This window comes from Euwallacea fornicatus, chromosome 10 (assembly GCF_040115645.1).
Source record: "Euwallacea fornicatus isolate EFF26 chromosome 10, ASM4011564v1, whole genome shotgun sequence".
NCBI lineage: Eukaryota > Metazoa > Arthropoda > Insecta > Coleoptera > Curculionidae > Euwallacea > Euwallacea fornicatus.
In genome coordinates this window covers 2,139,146-2,156,252 of record NC_089550.1, presented here as the reverse complement: position 1 = coordinate 2,156,252, position 17,107 = coordinate 2,139,146, and the positions used below count along the sequence as shown (strand labels likewise).

General features: G+C 37.3%; 1 protein-coding gene across 7 annotated transcripts in view; it reads right to left on the bottom strand.

Moving 5' to 3' along the window:
• The window catches only part of fra (frazzled), a 34,747-nt gene that overhangs the window by 3,778 nt on the left and 13,862 nt on the right, over positions 1–17,107 (bottom strand). For 2 of the 7 annotated variants that reach the window (XR_010732521.1, XM_066286818.1), the window contains exons 2-22: positions 13,944–14,112; positions 12,952–13,088; positions 10,856–11,069; positions 10,289–10,513; positions 10,095–10,239; positions 9,879–10,039; positions 9,703–9,821; positions 4,234–4,711; positions 3,557–4,046; positions 3,083–3,374; positions 2,860–3,018; positions 2,602–2,807; positions 2,397–2,544; positions 2,182–2,343; positions 1,925–2,119; positions 1,805–1,840; positions 1,466–1,630; positions 1,144–1,362; positions 943–1,011; positions 474–696; positions 114–277 (exon numbers count right to left, since the gene is read on the bottom strand). Coding sequence is in view for 6 of the 7 variants with exons in the window: in XM_066286818.1 (XP_066142915.1) it covers positions 114–277; positions 474–696; positions 943–1,011; positions 1,144–1,362; positions 1,466–1,630; positions 1,805–1,840; positions 1,925–2,119; positions 2,182–2,343; positions 2,397–2,544; positions 2,602–2,807; positions 2,860–3,018; positions 3,083–3,374; positions 3,557–4,046; positions 4,234–4,711; positions 9,703–9,821; positions 9,879–10,039; positions 10,095–10,239; positions 10,289–10,513; positions 10,856–11,069; positions 12,952–13,088; positions 13,944–14,112 (4,176 nt within the window). In the remaining variant the exon portion in view is untranslated. The remainder of the gene's footprint in view (positions 1–113; positions 278–473; positions 697–942; positions 1,012–1,143; positions 1,363–1,465; positions 1,631–1,804; positions 1,841–1,924; positions 2,120–2,181; positions 2,344–2,396; positions 2,545–2,601; positions 2,808–2,859; positions 3,019–3,082; positions 3,375–3,556; positions 4,047–4,233; positions 4,712–9,702; positions 9,822–9,878; positions 10,040–10,094; positions 10,240–10,288; positions 10,514–10,855; positions 11,070–12,951; positions 13,089–13,943; positions 14,113–17,107) is intronic. The other 5 variants (XM_066286819.1, XM_066286823.1, XM_066286821.1 and 2 more) reach the window with 5 other exon arrangements.

Here is a 17,107-nt window from a genome sequence, read left to right as displayed (position 1 = left end):
AATAAAATAACTATGAAGTTAGTAAGTAAATCTACTGAATTCAGGGCAAGCTTTATTGTCCTAAGCCGAAAATACGAGTATAAGACATTGTTTGGTTGCCGTTGCGAACATACCTATATGTTTCGGTTGAGGAGTACCAGGAGCCGAAACAGGAGGTGGAGCTGGCACTGTAAAGCTTTTCAGGGGGTGGCCCTGGGTTTGTCCTCTTTTGGCCGCTTGCGATTCGGCCAAAACATTCATGCCGGGAGCGTAAGTGCTGCCAGGGGGCGGCTGTTGGCTGAAAATTAAAAGAGAGTTGGTATTTAAGGATTTTTACATCCAATGGATGACCAATAATGATAAAAAAACACTTGCGAAAGAATGAGATTTACCATAGCTGCAATAAACTCAAATGAGAAACAGCAAGCATGCTAATAATCATCTAATTTTTTAAACTGTAAAATAAATAATTATTTTTAAAATAATATCCTCACCTTAAGTAACTGGGAGAATTTACTCCAGGATGATCGTAACCTTGTATGCTACCGGGCTGCGCCGAATACAAATTCTCTACTACAGAGTTATTTGGGGTAGCCTCCAGGGATAGATGAGTACGTGGTACTTGGTAGTTTGTCCTCAGATAATTGGGTCTAGTGGACGGAGTCGAGTCGGAACTGGACTGGCTAAGTGTAGCCGTATTTATCGGGGTTGCTATCGCTGAAACAAATGATTTTCACATCAGTATAAAGTAAATATTTCCTACTATTAGTTAAGGAGACATTATTTTTCTCGGATTTAATTAGTTGAAGCAGCAATATTCAAATTAATTTTTTTTAACCAATATTTTTTAACACCCTTTCCTAGATGAAAATTCCATATTTTTTCTAAATACACTACTTTATGTGATAAACTGGTGTGTAAATATGTATGAAGCTCAAAAAGCACACGATCTAGAATACTCACGTTCTCTTGGCGGCTTCGAATCCACGGGCAGCGACACTTTTGACCTGGCTTTTTTGAATTTATCTTCACCTATAATGTGCAAATTCAAGCGACGTGTGCATAAGAATTTATAGAACTAATGCCTGATGAAAACAACAAGATGCACTAAATCAAATATTTTGTGTGGTGAAATGTGAGATATTTTTAAATTATTATACTCACCATAGTTTGTAACATAAGTGCCTTTATCTAAGGAGTTAGTATGTACAGAATCGTGGGTTTCATAGTCGTTTCCGCCGACGCTCCGTGGAAGCGTCAAAGCGCCACTACTACTCGCTCCGTCATGCGCAGAATGTCGTTTTTCCATGGCTTTCAATTCCATTTGGTCATGATGTATCCAGAGGTCGGGAGGTTTGACAGCTTGGTTGCCTGTAAAAACGTCTATTTGGAGGTAGTTTTTTTATATGAAAACAACAAAAAAACAACAGAATAAACTTCTTAATAAATTAAAGATACAGTGTGAGGAAAAAGAACATCACATTACCTTTCTGGTATCCTTGTTTATCGCGACTGGGTGAAGCGAGAGTTGAAGCATCTCTTCGTTTGCAGCAAAGATACACTGAAACCACAGCCACAGTGATCACGGCCACAACACACCCGCAAATTGTCGTATAAAGGAGTGTGTTACCGGAGAAGACTACATTGCTTTCTGTGGAATATTTACATCAATAATCACGGGATAATCATGTGCCGTAAAGAGAGTTTAGGACTGAGAAATGCCGCAATTTAAGGTTGTTTTTAAACTAAACTCCTTTACAAATAGAAAATTTATGGTGTCCTATAAATGCTAACCACAAATAAAAAAAATAAAAAAATAAACTACCTGCAGTTCCCTGGACGGAAGCGTGACGTGCAACATCTAATAACAAAAAAAAAACAAACAAAAACATCAAAACATAAAAAATAAAATTAAAAAGATCCTTAAACCGAGACGTGAACTTACTTTGTCCTGTTCTAAACGAAACAATATTTGAAAAGGGGCCATAGCCTCTGCTGTTCCTAGCTTGGACTTTAAAGTAGTACACCGTAAACGGCCTTAGCTCGGTGATAATACTCGAATGGTTGTCCCCTTTAACAACGAGCGCGTGCCAGCTCGCATCAGATTTGGTTTTATTGTCTGTATACAAAATCACGTAACCTACACACAACAATCTTGATAAAAAAACCGCCTCAATTTCCAAACTGCTCACAATAAATTACCAGTAATCCGACCATTAGAAGTCTTAGGGGGCAGCCAGGTGATTTCCACAAACTGCGAGTCTTCGTCTTTCAAGTGAACATCCACGTTGCGCGGGGCCACATCTGGAGGCATTTCCCAGGTGCGGTTTTGCACAACCATGCTCCAAGAGCTTTCTCTATTACCTATAAAGCCACAAAAAATTTTAATGCGACCTAAAAGAGCAATCTGACCCTACCTTTAACTAGCTTCACTGCAAATTCGTATAAGGTGTTGGGTTTCAGATCGTCGATTATCAAATTCAAATCGGTTATGTTAAGAATCTTCGATTTCGGGGAGTTGTCTGCGGTATATCTCACTTTATAAAGTCGATTATCTCTAACGTACTTTAAGAGAAAACAGTTTTAAGTGTCAATTCTGAAATCAAACTTAACAAAACTTACTTGGCTTTGCTTTAAAGTAGGATCTGTCCAATAAAGCACAACAGAAGTGGTGCTTAAAACTTGAGCTTTTAGACCTATGGGCGGCATGAGGGCGGCAGTCGGTTCTGGAGGCGGTTCGTCTTGCGTTTTGACTGTGGCGTAAATAGGAGGGCCCGGGCCCATGTTATTGCTAGTCCGGATACTTAGGACGTATTCAGAATTTGGTTCTGGTTAAAATAAAGTTTAGGTACAATTGATAAACAATAGAGAAAAAATCACCTAAACCATCGATAATGTAAGTTCTATTTCGCTCGTCCAACTCCCGTGTAAAGATGTCGGAAACCCCCTTGCCCCATCCGATAATGTAGCTACGAACTCGAATGTTTTGATTGGTCGGTGGTGACCACATCAAGTACAATTGGTCGTAGGTGGCACGATCTGTGCAACAATCATTAACAAACGCTTTAAAATAAATTACAGTTTGCGTAAAATTCAAACTTACACTTCAAACCTGAAGGTTCCCCTGGAACTGCACTTTCGTCCAGATCATTCTGGAAGGTTTCTACTTCAATCCAATCTGAGGGAGGTCCGGTACCATTTACGTTCATAGCCCAAAGCCGGATTTGATACTGAGTCCCTCTATCCAAGTCCTTGATCACATAGTGCGTTTCCCCCGGAGAAGGAGAAGTAGTGATGCCCTTCCCTTTGCCTGCCTTCCTGAACTTGATTTTGTATCCCAAAATTATCCCATTTTGAGATTCGACAGGAGGGGGTTCCCATCTAACCACCACACTCTAACAAAACGAAATCGACTTACCAATTTTTCACTAGGATTCTATCCGAAAATGAGATGTTGATTATTTATCCAACATTTTAATATTCTTAGATTCAGAATTAGGAACCAAATATGATATTTTGTTCACAATTTTGCCAAAAATGTGTCCAAAAAGGTTCAATTACCATATAAGACACTTACCGTGCTCGACGGCTCAACAGTGATATTACTGGGAGCATCTGAAGGAGGGGCACTAAAAGTTCTGACGTTCTTCTCTTCAGTGGCAGCTCCCGCCCCTTTCTCGTTCTCTCCAACTACCCACACGCTGTACTCAGTAAAAGGATTTAAACCACTCAAACTAAAAGACAAATCCGTTGTCTGAACATTATGCTCTACAGACGAGGTGGTTTCCATGTAATAAATAGTGTATCTGAGGATTTTCCCGTTGGAGATCTCCGGAGGTTTCCATCTGATATGAATATCTCGAGGAGAGGTGGCGAAAACCTCCAAATTTTGCGGTGCACTGGGGACGTGTTCTTCGGCTAGGGTAGTGACCGTTAAAATATCGGAGGAAATGCCAGGGCCGTTGGCGCTAATCGGAACCACGCGAAAGTGATACACTTTGCCCGGCCAAAGGCCGCCAATGTTGATTTCTTCCAGTTTGGAGCGAGAGGTGTTTTGGTATCTTTCCCTAAACAATTGGTGGTGGTTACTAATTATTCACAATAAATTGGATATTTTGAAAAATTTAAATAGAGAACTTTCACGTAAAAAATATTAACTTGTAAATGAGGACATGATTCATTTCAATATTTCGTTGAAAAAATGAAGAATCCCTAAACTTTTTGAATTAGCATGAACTATTCCCTACTTCTCACCTGCCACTGCCCTCCTGCCTACAATAAATTGAATAAGCCTCCACGTTCTGCGCGTTCACCACCGGCGGTTTCCAGCTTAAAATCGCAAATCTGGCCTTGATGATCTCAGCCTTGAGGTCCAAGGGAGGCCCCGGCAAACCCTCCATGATCCTTCCCTCCGAGTTTCCTACTGAGGCCGGTTTTGAGGAAGTGAAAGCAGTCTGGACATCACCCAATGAACCTATGACCTCATCGGCCTCGCTACTCCGCAGACTACTAAATGCGCTATGGGGGTCTATGCCTCCCCGCACTCCCCCAATGTCCGAGTTTGGCTTACGCCTCTGTCCGAAATCGATGTCGGACAGTTTGCCGCCATCCTCGGACTTGAGGAAGCCGAATGAGGCCACTGAGTGTTGTTTATATTCGATGGACTTGGCGTGGGTCTTTTTGGGCCGTTTTCGTTTTTCATTTGCAGGTTTGTTGGGAAGCGAGTCCGATGCTGTAGGCATGCAATCAATGCGCATGCAAAATGGGGTTGGTATAAGGAAGGGGGAGAGAAAGGAAGAGAAAAAAAATAAAATAAATTAATTGAAACAATAAACTAAAGAAAATTCGAGAAAAGTAATAGAAATTTGGAAGTTTGCATACAAATTGCTGGGGCTGAAGCGGAGAGTTAAAGAAACGCATAAGTATTAAATTAAATATTATGATGTCTATATCTATATATGTATGTACGATGTTTGACCAAAAATGTCTGAATCTAGGTATACTTCGCCAGTATTCAATAATGCCTTGTTTTGTCTCTTAAAGGGCTCCAAATTCCCTAAATTAACATCGTTATTTTCAAATAATTGCTAAACGCTTTTATCCATTTTCACTAATTTTCGAACTAAAACTTACTACGCAAATTGACATGTTTTGACGCAAGTGGGATTTTTTTTAATGCTTGCAAATATTAAAAATGGGGCGTAGTTCGTAAATGAAAGTTTGTTTTATTGTTACCCCCTGTAGAAATGAATTTAATTTTTTCCCTTGCCACAAGCTGACCTTATGAAGGAACTTTCTTTGTCTCTAGCAAATTTTCGTTAGGCGTGCAGTTTTCTTCAAAATAATTTATTTACGATAACTTGAAATTTATCGTTGTCATCAACAATGTTTAAAAAAATTGTGTTTGGCGTCACCTATGCAACAATTTTAAATTTTTTAAAATGGACCATTATTCGACCGCTGAAGAGGTTGAAACATACGCACGTATGAGATTTGAATTCTGTCATATGAATTATCCAAATCGCAGAATTTCAAACCATCAAACTTTCAAGAGCATTGAAAGGCGACTTAGGAAAATAAAGGCCATTTCAATGCTTCTTTTTTTACTACCGCCGGTGGTTTTGTCATTTCAACGTTTTAACTAGAGAACAGCGAGGGACATTCTCACAAAAGGTGTTCAAAGTGGCCACTATTCCGTTCAATACACAATTGGGTTTTCTGATTAATCGACTGCCTCACATCCGTGAGATAAATTGGTGTAATAGTCCCGAGAGCATTTTTAATTCGTTGAATTAATCCTTTTCGAGAATTTACGGAAGTTTCGTAAACTGCGGTTTTCATGCAACCCCAAGCAAAGAAATCTAGAGGTGTCATATTAACTGTCAAACTCTACGGAGTTTCATTAAAATATCTGAAGCGGTTTCGGATATATTCAAGAATTTGTGATTTATTAATAAAAGTTTAACACCCTGTACTTTCATAAAGAAGCATTTTTGACATATAATTTATATGACAAATTACACTTATTTTTCAACGTAGAACACGTGGTTGAGTTTACTACCTTTATCACTGGGACACCCTATATGTATATACGATATATTAAGAAATGATATGGTTCAGGAGGTCCATCGAGAGGTAGAATTATGTTTAATTTTCCATGCAGGATCGCCACATGCGGCTTATGGCTATTGCTTATGAGATTACAATTATAGTGCAACCCTCGAGAGTCTAATAAATGATAAACGAAAGATGTTAGAAAAATAGGAGTTTTGTTGAAATAAAAAAAACCATAATAAATCGGGTGTTTTATTTACGCCGAGTGCGAACAATTCTATTCAGAAAAAGACTGAAAAAACTGTAGTCATATATATTAATGATAGGATTTGTGTATGTTTAATTTAGAGGAGTAGTGGTATCTTTTTTGCCATTTTTAAATTTGGAATACTGATATATCAGGAAAGCATGGGGCAGTTTTCACAAGCTCATAGAAATCACGAATTCGGGACAATTTTTTTAAAATTTAATTACTTGTAGAGATGCAATCTGTCACAATAAAGGTAAAAATAAATTGGACATTCAATATCAGTGCTGGAAATTACAAATTATAGTACTAAGTGGTGTAGTAAAAGGACCAATATTTCAGTCCCTTACTTGGTTGAATCTATGTGGCAAATCTAGAGGGTCGAATCTCTTCAACCTGGTTGTATATGTCGCTGTGTCCAGTAAATTTATGGCTAAGTGATTTGGGTGGTGATCTAATCTTCGTATGTAGTTATTTGAGTAGCTCTCTATTTCTTCTCGGACTGTTTTGATTGAGAGGTCGGAGTGAATTTTATTGTTGCTAACATACTCGGGACAATTTGATAATGGAAGATATGCCACTCTAGGATTGCGACAAGACGATTATGGCTATTGTCCATAAGATCATTATATTTATAAGCTCCCATACATATGTACATAATTTCTGTTAGAATCATATATAGAAATACATAATATATATAATAAAAAATAAGCTAAATTTAGTGTATAGTGTTTAAAACAAAGCCGATTTACTTATTCAGTGAAAATAAATATTAAAAAATTGTTGTTTTTTGCACTTTAAAAAGTAATATTTTAATTTTATACCATTATACAGAGACTTTTGTGTACCACTGTATATTATTTAGTCCTCGAAGTTAGATTTTTAAGACAGACACAAAATGTTAAGGTGTGTGTTAAAGTGGCTTCATCTTGATTTTTTATGCATATCAATTATGAATATGACGTGTTTAATACAGAATGAAATTTTAAATTAGTATCGTTCGTGAAAAACTTTAGACATTTTTTTGGATTAAGTTCTCTTTGCAATAGGAAATATTGTTTTTATCCCTTTGGGGGTACGTTCGCATAATGAAACTGTTACCTTGAAATTTTAACATTTCCCCTATTTAACTATTATAAATCTGGAAACATCGCATATCGTTGCTAAAACCGATGACCTGTACCTTAACAAAAGGCAGGCAGTAAATTTTTTGTACCTTTTCGTACTGATATCACTTCGTAGTTGATTCATTCGAATGTTAGCGCGAGGACGAACAAGACCTTTATACGTGCGGGCTGTATTAACAATTGGGATAATCAGGTTTTCCTTTGTTCTAAAAACTCGTGAGGTGTACCATTAGAGTATCCATGATTTAGTGAATGAGAATGGGTGGTGTTTAACCATCATTCTTTGAGTGAAAGGGGATGTCGGTGACGTGGTTCTGACTCATGCTTTTGCCTTTCAGAGGTGAGTTCTTTTTGTTGTTACTTGGGGTTTACAGTTAATGAGAACGGGGTAATTAGAATTTCAGTGCGAAGTCGAAACTATTTGCGGTTTTGAACTATTCTGGAACGATCTTCGAAACACGTTTGCGCACGACCGACGAATGATTCACCTACTTGAATTGTTTTAAGGATTGGAAAATGTTTTTAGTGTTTTAGTTGTCGACAGTGTACACCTTTAGTTTAAGTCGAATATTCATTTGAAACCCTAACTGTTTAGAAGATGTATTTCAGGAATTAACATTGAACCTTTTGTGTTTCAGGTTTTTAACGTGTACGTCGCTGCTATGAATGGAAATTAATTAATCCACAATCCTAACACTTTTGAAGACTTTTCGGCAATTAATATTGATTCTTTTGTGTTTCAGGTCTCCACTGAGTACGCCTCTGATAGGCATGGAAATCAATTCGCAAATCTAACTCTTTTTACGACTTTTCGGCAATTAATATTCATTCTTTTGTGTTTCAGGATTCCACTGAGTACGCCTCAGCTAGAAATGGAAAGCAATTTGCAAATCTAACTCTTTTGAAGACTTTTCGGTAATTAATATTGATTCTTTTGTTCCAGAATTCCACTGAGTACGCCTCAGCTAGAAATGGAAATCAATTTGCAAATCTAACTCTTTTGAAGACTTTTCGGCAATTAATATTGATTCTTTTGTGTTTCAGATCTCTACTGAGTACGCCTCAGCTAGAAATAGAAATCAATTTGTAAATCTAACTCTTTTGAAGACTCTTCGGCAATTAATATTGATTCTTTTGTGTTTCAGATCTCTACTGAGTACGCCTCTGCTTCAGGTCGAAATGAATTAAAAATGAATTAAAAATATAAGACCTATATGAGTCCATTGGACCGATAAACAGCACATCGAAAATTTCGACGTTTTTTAGAAAAATTTCAAAGAGGGTGAGTAGAGTGAGGTACCTGTTTTTTACCACTTTTCAAATTTTGAACGGTGATAACTCGACTAGGCACGGGTCAATTGCCTTAAATTATAGTTCAAAGTAATTGCCTCAGCGAGCTCTAAAAGATGCGGCAAACCTCTTATCGATATTTTCTAAAGTTCGCGAGATATAGCATCCCTTTTGCCCTCAATTTTTGCGATTTAATGGTGCCGAAAACGACGGTTCGCAAAAAGTGCGACCTCTACCGAGGTGTCCACAGTGAATATGGAACCGGTAACAAAAAAAATGTTTCAAAATAAAGTCAGCTTTTAGAAGAGAGAAAATTAGTAATTCATACACGGGATAACAAAAATACCAACTTTCATTTACTTACTTATATTTAATATTTCCACACATTAAAAAAGATACCGGTCACGTCAAAACACGCTAAATAATTTGGTAACTCTTAAGTCTAAAATTTATGAAAATTTATAAAACCGTTTAGCAATTATTTCGAAAAGGGGATATTCATTTGAGAACTTGGGCTCCCTGTAGCAGCACATCAAAGTAACATTGGTAATAAGTTAGCTTGTCCAGTCCGCTTTATTTTTGGACAGGCGTTGTGTAGTTATTTCAGGGACATACGGCACACTAAATATTATATAATTTGTAGTGGTAACCAAAGTACGTATGTATAAGGGCTACAAAGCGGAGTCTATTCCTCATTTTTCTTTTTTACTAAATTTATTCATTTAACCTCCAAAAATTTTGAGTAGGACAACAATAAGTTCTACGATAACTTCATTATCTCGTCGATTATGTCCTCGTTTTATCATTGGTCCCAGAGAAACATTTCCTATTATAATGATTGGAAAACCAAACACAACTATTCAAATATTTGTCGGCAAATTATCCAATCCGTTTACAATTTCAGCGCGACGTAAATTTTAAATCAGTTTGATTTGTTTGCAAACTCACGCAAAATAAACGAATAACGCGAAAAACTTATTTGCAACAAAACAAGACAAAACTCACCTGAATTTGGTAAAACTTTCAAGTTTGCAGCCGCCTGTATATTTCCTGCGGGATTGGAAGCGAGACACTGAAATATTCCTGTATCGGTAGTAATCAATCCCATGATTTTTAGGTTGTTCCTGTATAACAAAATGGAAAATTATTAAATTTAAAAAAAGTTTGAATCTGAAACTCACCCATTGACTAGTTGATAATATTCTGAATACTTGACCAGTTCTCCATCTTTAAACCACCTCATTTTTGGTTCAGGAATGCCGTAAACACTACAATCCAACTCGACATCTTTTGACAAATGTTCTGTCCTATTCTGTGGCTTTTTCAGAAATTTCGGAGGCACCTGACAATATTTAAATAAAATCATCTGATAATAATAATATTGGGCCGTTGATTACTTGAATATCTATCATAGCTGACGCATAAAGACTATCTTCCCTGTTCTCTGCTTTACATTGATAGGTACCAGCATCTTGTTCCTGAATTCTGGTTATCCGCAGGGAACTGGTAGAGCCTACCTGGCTGAATCGGCCGTCCAAATAGCTATAAAATATGGTCATTAGTCACCAAAAATTAAGACGCTACTACATACTTCATATCAATGGTTCGTCCGTCTTTCAACCATGTGATAGTAGGAATAGGGTTTCCGTTTGCTGCACAATCTAAAGAAATATTCTGGCCTTCAACGGCTACTATGTATCTAGGTTTGGCAATGAAAGTGGGCGGTGCTGAGTGCGCAGCTTGTTCTTGGTCCCCGTTGATGTATAAAATGGCTTTGTTGCTGAGTTTATACGAGTTCAAACCAGTCGCATTGCACCTAAAGATGAGACAACATTTAAATATGGTCAATTCAAGTTTTTAGACAATATTTATAGAATGTTTCTTAAAGATTTTTGTACAAAACAATATCAATCAATGCACAGACTTATTTTTTCCTTTTAATGCGTTGGGAAGTTACGTAGTAAGAAGTAGGTATAAAAACATATAACATTCGCAAAGCATGAAACTAGAACCTAGATATTAATCTTTGAAAGATATACTTTCGTTCTGATAGCTCCCAAATATTATAGAGCCGGCCCCAAATTAATCTTCCAGGTCCATTTAGAGCACACTATATTATTGGCCAAGGCCAGAAATGCTTTTTTTGTAGTTTTTTTACCTGTATGATCCTTGATCGCTCTCCACAACTTCGTCGATCTCCAAAGCTCCAGAAGGAAGCACCGTCATTCGAAGATCGTCGATTTGCAGGGGTCGCTCATCTTTCAACCACCGGATTCTCGGAGTTGGAATAGCATCTACATAGCAGGCAAAGTGGGCTTTTTGACCAATGTACACGGTGATATCGCTGGGTTCTTCGTGGAACCCATTTAACCCTGAAGAAAGAAGATAATGTATGTATAACATGAAAAATTAATTGAAAAATTTAAGATTAACAGGGAATTTACAATAGTTAGATTCTGTGGCTGATTTCCAAGGAGGAAATCAGTGTAGGTATATATAGTATGTCTTTAGGAATTAATGGACCTTTGCAATTCTGTGGTAATTCTATAGAACTATACATAATGTTTGCAAAGACATACTTAATCAAATTTTAAACATGCAATGTTTCGTTTTTACTACATAATAAGTTTGAAAGCATATTATTCTTTTTCCCTTTTTCCTGTCTCCAGCATCTCGCCCGCTTCAACATCCCCACGGCGAAGCACGAGTTTGGAATATTAAAATGTCAGCTAAAGTCGAGGTAAAATAATTAAGAAAAACATAAAAGAGGATGTTGTTCAGATTTGAATATTTTATAAAAAAATACTTGAAAATTTTAAATTAATATTAACTCAAAACTTTATGGAATTGGCAGTTTCAAAAGGGAAACACGTATACCAAAAATTCCTTGCAACTGTCGAATAAAGTATGATAAAGAAAGTTCCAGGAAGTCTAAAAAATCAACTTGTTTTGAAGTCCTCCGCACGTGCTTGTTGTGTGTCCATTCTGTTGTGAATCACCCGGTATATCTTGAATTAGCACTTTAGAAAACTATTTTTTCCGCACGCAAAATGTAGGTTATATTAGCAGTTTCGAGAGAGAAACAAACAAATCACATTTCGTCCTTCAAAGACAAAAACATTTACTTTTCAGTAAACAAACAAAGAATTTATCCACCAAATAGTCAAGAAAAATTCCATTATTGTTATTTCCTGACATCACATAGTACATCACCCTATATTCAAATTTTAATGTAAATATTACCTGAAATATTTCAATCACCTTTCCAGTAGATTTATAGCCTGTGTTGGTGTTAAAAACCCTATTCGTGCTTAGGCGTTGTGCAGGGAATTCGTAAGCTAAGCCAAGGCGATAAGAGATAAGCCAATAAAAATGGGTCGAACGGCTTGAAGTCCTCTTACATAAATCACTGCCAAGGACGCAAAAAGGTGCTAACATGTTGCACGCTTCGCTTACTTAATGGCGCACAAAAAACTTGATACTTTTGCATGAAGTTTAAAGCTAAAGAGAGAAGTTTTTTAATCTAACTCTTGGCAGAAGAAAATAGCTTTTATGTTGTGAAGGCAATTACCTTTTGCCATATTTCAGCGGACCCAACTTTCCTGAAATATATAGGATTCCAGTTTAATTTTCCAGAGAACATGACCGCAATCACCTGCCGAAAGTTTGTTACTCTTTGCCGGAAGTTTTGACAGAGTTACGACTCTATGATGAAATTTCCACATTCGAGCACAGAAGTTTAATTTCTTGATACGTACTTCCATTCTTAAAAAAAAAAAAAAAAAAAAAAAAAAAACGGAAACACTGATGGGAACTTTTCACGCTATTACGATAAACGTCTTTAATCTTATCTTCATTTGTGGCCTATTATACGGTAAATATAGTTTCCCTTCGTCCTTAAAAAAATTTCTCATATCAACGGATTTCTATTGATGGCCCGGGTTAGTAGTCTTGTGAAAATTTCTCTAAAAGATATCATTATCGTTTCAGTGGATTATCAGTTCGGCCTTGCGACTCGTCCTAAAAAGACCAATTCAAAAATAGCGTTTGCCAAAGATAAATATCATCGGAGAGAATGCAAAGGTCCAATTTAAATAAGCGTTTGTTCAACTGCAATTTTCAGGCATTAACTCGAGCAAACATTAGTGAGTTTGCTTTCAGAACTCCCCTTTTAAAGTTCAAATAAACTGCAGAGTTGGGGTTCTAACATCCTGGACAAAAACGAATGATGTTAACTTCGGAAGATACACTTACTGGCTATACTAAGTTTGGCTGTTCTGCTCACTATAGATCCAACATTCGGCAAGGTGGCCATACATTGATAAATCCCGGCCAGTCTTTGCTCTTCTACCACGCTGGTTATGTAGAGAGATCCGTTTGTAAGTTGTGACCTAAACATAGAGAGGTGTTAATAAGGCTGACGAGTAATGTCGACCTTGAAAGAGTCAGTTTAAGGGACCTAAATAGGTACATTTTAAGGAAGGTTTTGAAGCATTTTTTTAAGTCAAAAATTGAGAGAGACGCTCATGGTTTTCAAGAGGGTGCACCCTTGGGGTGATTCCGTTCGCTACGGGAAGCAAGAATACTATTAATTATCAATAGAAGTAACATAAAACCCAGTGAAACTCTTCAATTTCGGTTGTCATGTAAATTGACAGGCAAGTCTACAGAGGAACTAAAATACACACTGAGGAAACCTGATCGCGTTTAACTTGCTTTGGCAGTCCCTAGGGAAATGTTTCTATTCGTTACTAGGGAGTATGTTTTTCTTGCATATATCTTACCTATTTCAATATGGATTCGGTTTCCGACATGTGTGCCCCGACACCGATCCCAAAATAGCCGGTAAATTTAGGAGAGACGATTTCCGATATTTGTTTTCGGTGAATCACGTGCATGGGTCAATTGTCTCATCATCGTCGAAACAATAGTTAATGTATTTCCCCAGTGTTTGAAAATACACAAGGATATGAATCAATCCCAGTACCTCGCACCAATGTCAAATATTTGCTTAAAATTTGCGGAATTCTTGTGTGCTTACACTAAGAAATTCCTGTTGAGGTTGTTCACTTTTGAAAACTAACAAGTACAATTTTAAGGGGCCGGTACTAATCGAAGACAGATTGTATCACTCGCCCAGGTATACAACTTCAATGAGGCCCCACGGAGACTTAAGAGCCCTCTGTTTAATTAGTTAATATGGTATATTTTTACACAGGAAGTTTCCAATGTACTCGAGAACTTACCTATACATGTCACTTAAAAGAGTGATTCTTGAGCCGTCTTCATCCAACCAGGTGATCAGCACCGACTGCTGATGTTGGGATGCTTTCACCATACAATCCAGCACTGCAGATTGTCCGGCCTCTACTACCGTATCGGAGGGTTCCACGGAAAATTCCAGAACTGCATGACCTGGAACAGAAACAGAGTGGAATTGGGTGGTAGAAAAGGGACTTCAAAGGGAGAACGACGGATTAAAAGTAAGTTGAAAGGCAGCTTCTTTTGCTCGTTTTTAAGGGTGGAATCCGTTCTATCATCACTCCCCGTTGAGTTCTTTATCAGACTTATGTTAGAGCAGGCAAAACTTTCTTTAGCCCAAAAAAAGCATGACTATAAACACTGAAACTAACCATGGTTCTCTCGGGAGATATTACGATACAAAAGGGTATTGTAACGTGCATCTGCCAGACATATTGAAGTGATGGTCATGACGTTTAAACCCTTACAATTTCGGGAATCGAGAAGTTTATACCCCCATGGGGGTGATACTCGTAGTTAATAGGGGTCGTAGACATCACAATTATAAGGGCCTTTGATTTGAATCTCTGCCAATATAATAAGTTTCAGACTACTTTTTACCGGATTGAAATTCGTGAAGCTGATAAGGTCTTGATACTCGATCAAGGTTCCATTGTTACTTAATGGTTCCCAGAAACGGAAGCAGGCAAGTTTTTCATGGTACGGATTGGATTCGAACAATTCGAGACAATTAGACAATGTCTCCGGCAATAATAATTTATAAAGGTTGCTGCATAATTCATTCAAAGCTTTCTTTCAATCGTCCAGCTCCGGTTGTGGCGTGTTATTAATGGAATAATGAAAGCTCTGTCTGGAGTTAAATGAAGCGTTTTCGGATGTTAGATGTAGAGTTATTTCCTACTATTATTGTCTATAGGAAAGTAGTACTAAGAGGTTTCTAATTATTGTCTGATACTCGTGGGTAATGAATTTTAATTATATATTGCAGTAAGTATTGTGTTGCCTCTGTCATTAGAGGTCTAGAAGGTAATAGTTAGTAGTTTGCTGTAAGATGCTTTAGCTACAAGTTTCATGTGGTTACTCGCAGTTTACATAAGCATTTTTAGTCCTCTAGATGCGTATAATTGTCACCCCCGCCAAACCGAGGGAAAATTATTAAGTTCAAATATGGGGAAAACGATAGTAACTTGAGGTAAATCTTGACTAAAAGCCATGAAAATACAGGTAATTTATCAAAAATCTCGCGGAAGTCCGCATTTTTCTGGTCACGAAATCGATCAATTAAAACAGTAATTTTTCCAAAAAATTCAGAAAAAAATTACCTTCTAAAAAAATAAACTCAATCAATGTTACCTCAAATTCCCTTACAATGAGGTTTCGAATTTTTGTTCCTGAAAGGACCAGGTATCAAAATACTGGCCATTTGTCTCTCGTTATTTTAATATTCAATTCTATTTAATTCTAAGACTTCCAAGTCTAACTTCGGGCACTTTCTAACGACCCAGGAAAGAGTCCTAAATAGAATAAATTACATATGTGATTCGTCTAACTCTCTGATTTAAATTGAACTAAAAACATCCATTTCAACGTGAATTAAAAAAATACAAAGGCCAAGTAAAAAAGTACTTAACTTCATCTAAATAGGAAACACATGCGTTGGGCACCAGATGTGCCATTGCCCGGCGATAGCGTGAAATTCCACAATATCCTCCCTAAAATGGGGGAACAAAGGCCGAAATGGGGCTGCAGTCTGCACAACAGCCAGCCAAAGGCAATATGTGTTGAGCTTAATCGACAATACGAAGAGCAAATAGCTTAAAAATCCCTCTGGGACATACACAGGAAAAAAATTGATTTTGAAAAAATTCGATTCAAATCAGAGACTTTGACGATATTAGTGTAAGTGTGTCTTGAAATGTAAGGAACTAAATATTTCGAGGAAATAAGGCCAAGAAAAGGACGATCATGAGAGCAACTGCGGTAATGCAAACTTCCATTAAAGAATTAAATTTCGGGGTCTATTTAATACACCTTTCTTGCTCTCGTTGAAATTGTACTTCAGCTTAAATGGCGGGGAAAGCTCATATCCATTTAAAGAGACAAATGGCAAGAATTTCCGAAGAATGTAGGGGCGTTAGAGTCGCTCTAATAGGCTTTAAATCGAACATAAATAATGAAAGAATTATATCGTTTCAAGAAAAAAAATCCAAGGAATTTAAGTAGTATATTAAAATGGTTCAAGAAATTCGTGTCGTAAGGGTTTTTCGAAACCCCTATGGAGCTCTAATCGCACCGAAGAGAGGCAAAAATTTTTACCATTTTTAAAGGAGAACCACGAGAAAACCTAAGGAGTTTAAACGCGCTGTCGGACAAATTCGTGGACAGTCCTATCTCTAGTTAAAGAGCAAAAAATATATTGATTAGAACATAGAAGTTTTCTACTATTAAATCTCCCTCGTGCATTCAGAAGGCGCTAATGGCGATTAACCCAATTACCATAACCGAATGTTAGAACTTCTGCCTGACATGTCACCACATGTCATAATAAGCACCGTTAAAGTAGTTGGCCATACTAGCGCACTAGTGCAGTTTTCTGAATGTCACCAGTGTCTCAATTTTCTGTCCATGGACGCTACTCAAATTTTCCTAACGACGTCCCCAGTAATTTTCCGATGCCACGATGTAGTGCTTCCATTAGAGCTACTCAAATTCGCGAGTTTTTCCAAAAGCCTGCAAAATTGTTTCAAACGTGCTTCAAACGGACTCACAAAGGCAATCGTGTGTCGTTTCAACCTCTTTTGCCCCCCTCGAAAATTCCACTATATTTTGTTGGTCCACGATACCATCAATATGAGGTGAAGCAATATTTTTCTTTCTAACTAGTTTTGTGTATACTCCCAAATTTCGGTCTTTCATGTCGTTAAATTATTAATGGATAGTAAAGGGTACACAAAGAAGATATTTTCCGAAGAAGAGTGATTTACTTACTTCGGCTTCTGTATTGAACTTCTTTAATGGATCGACTTCGATATAGACTTGCAGGACCGTATTGTGGCCATTGCGTTGAGCTAAAGCTCGGTAAAGTGTGGGCATTGTTGATTTTGGCGTTGGTACATTGTGATAGATAATAAATTTTGGTATGGCGACA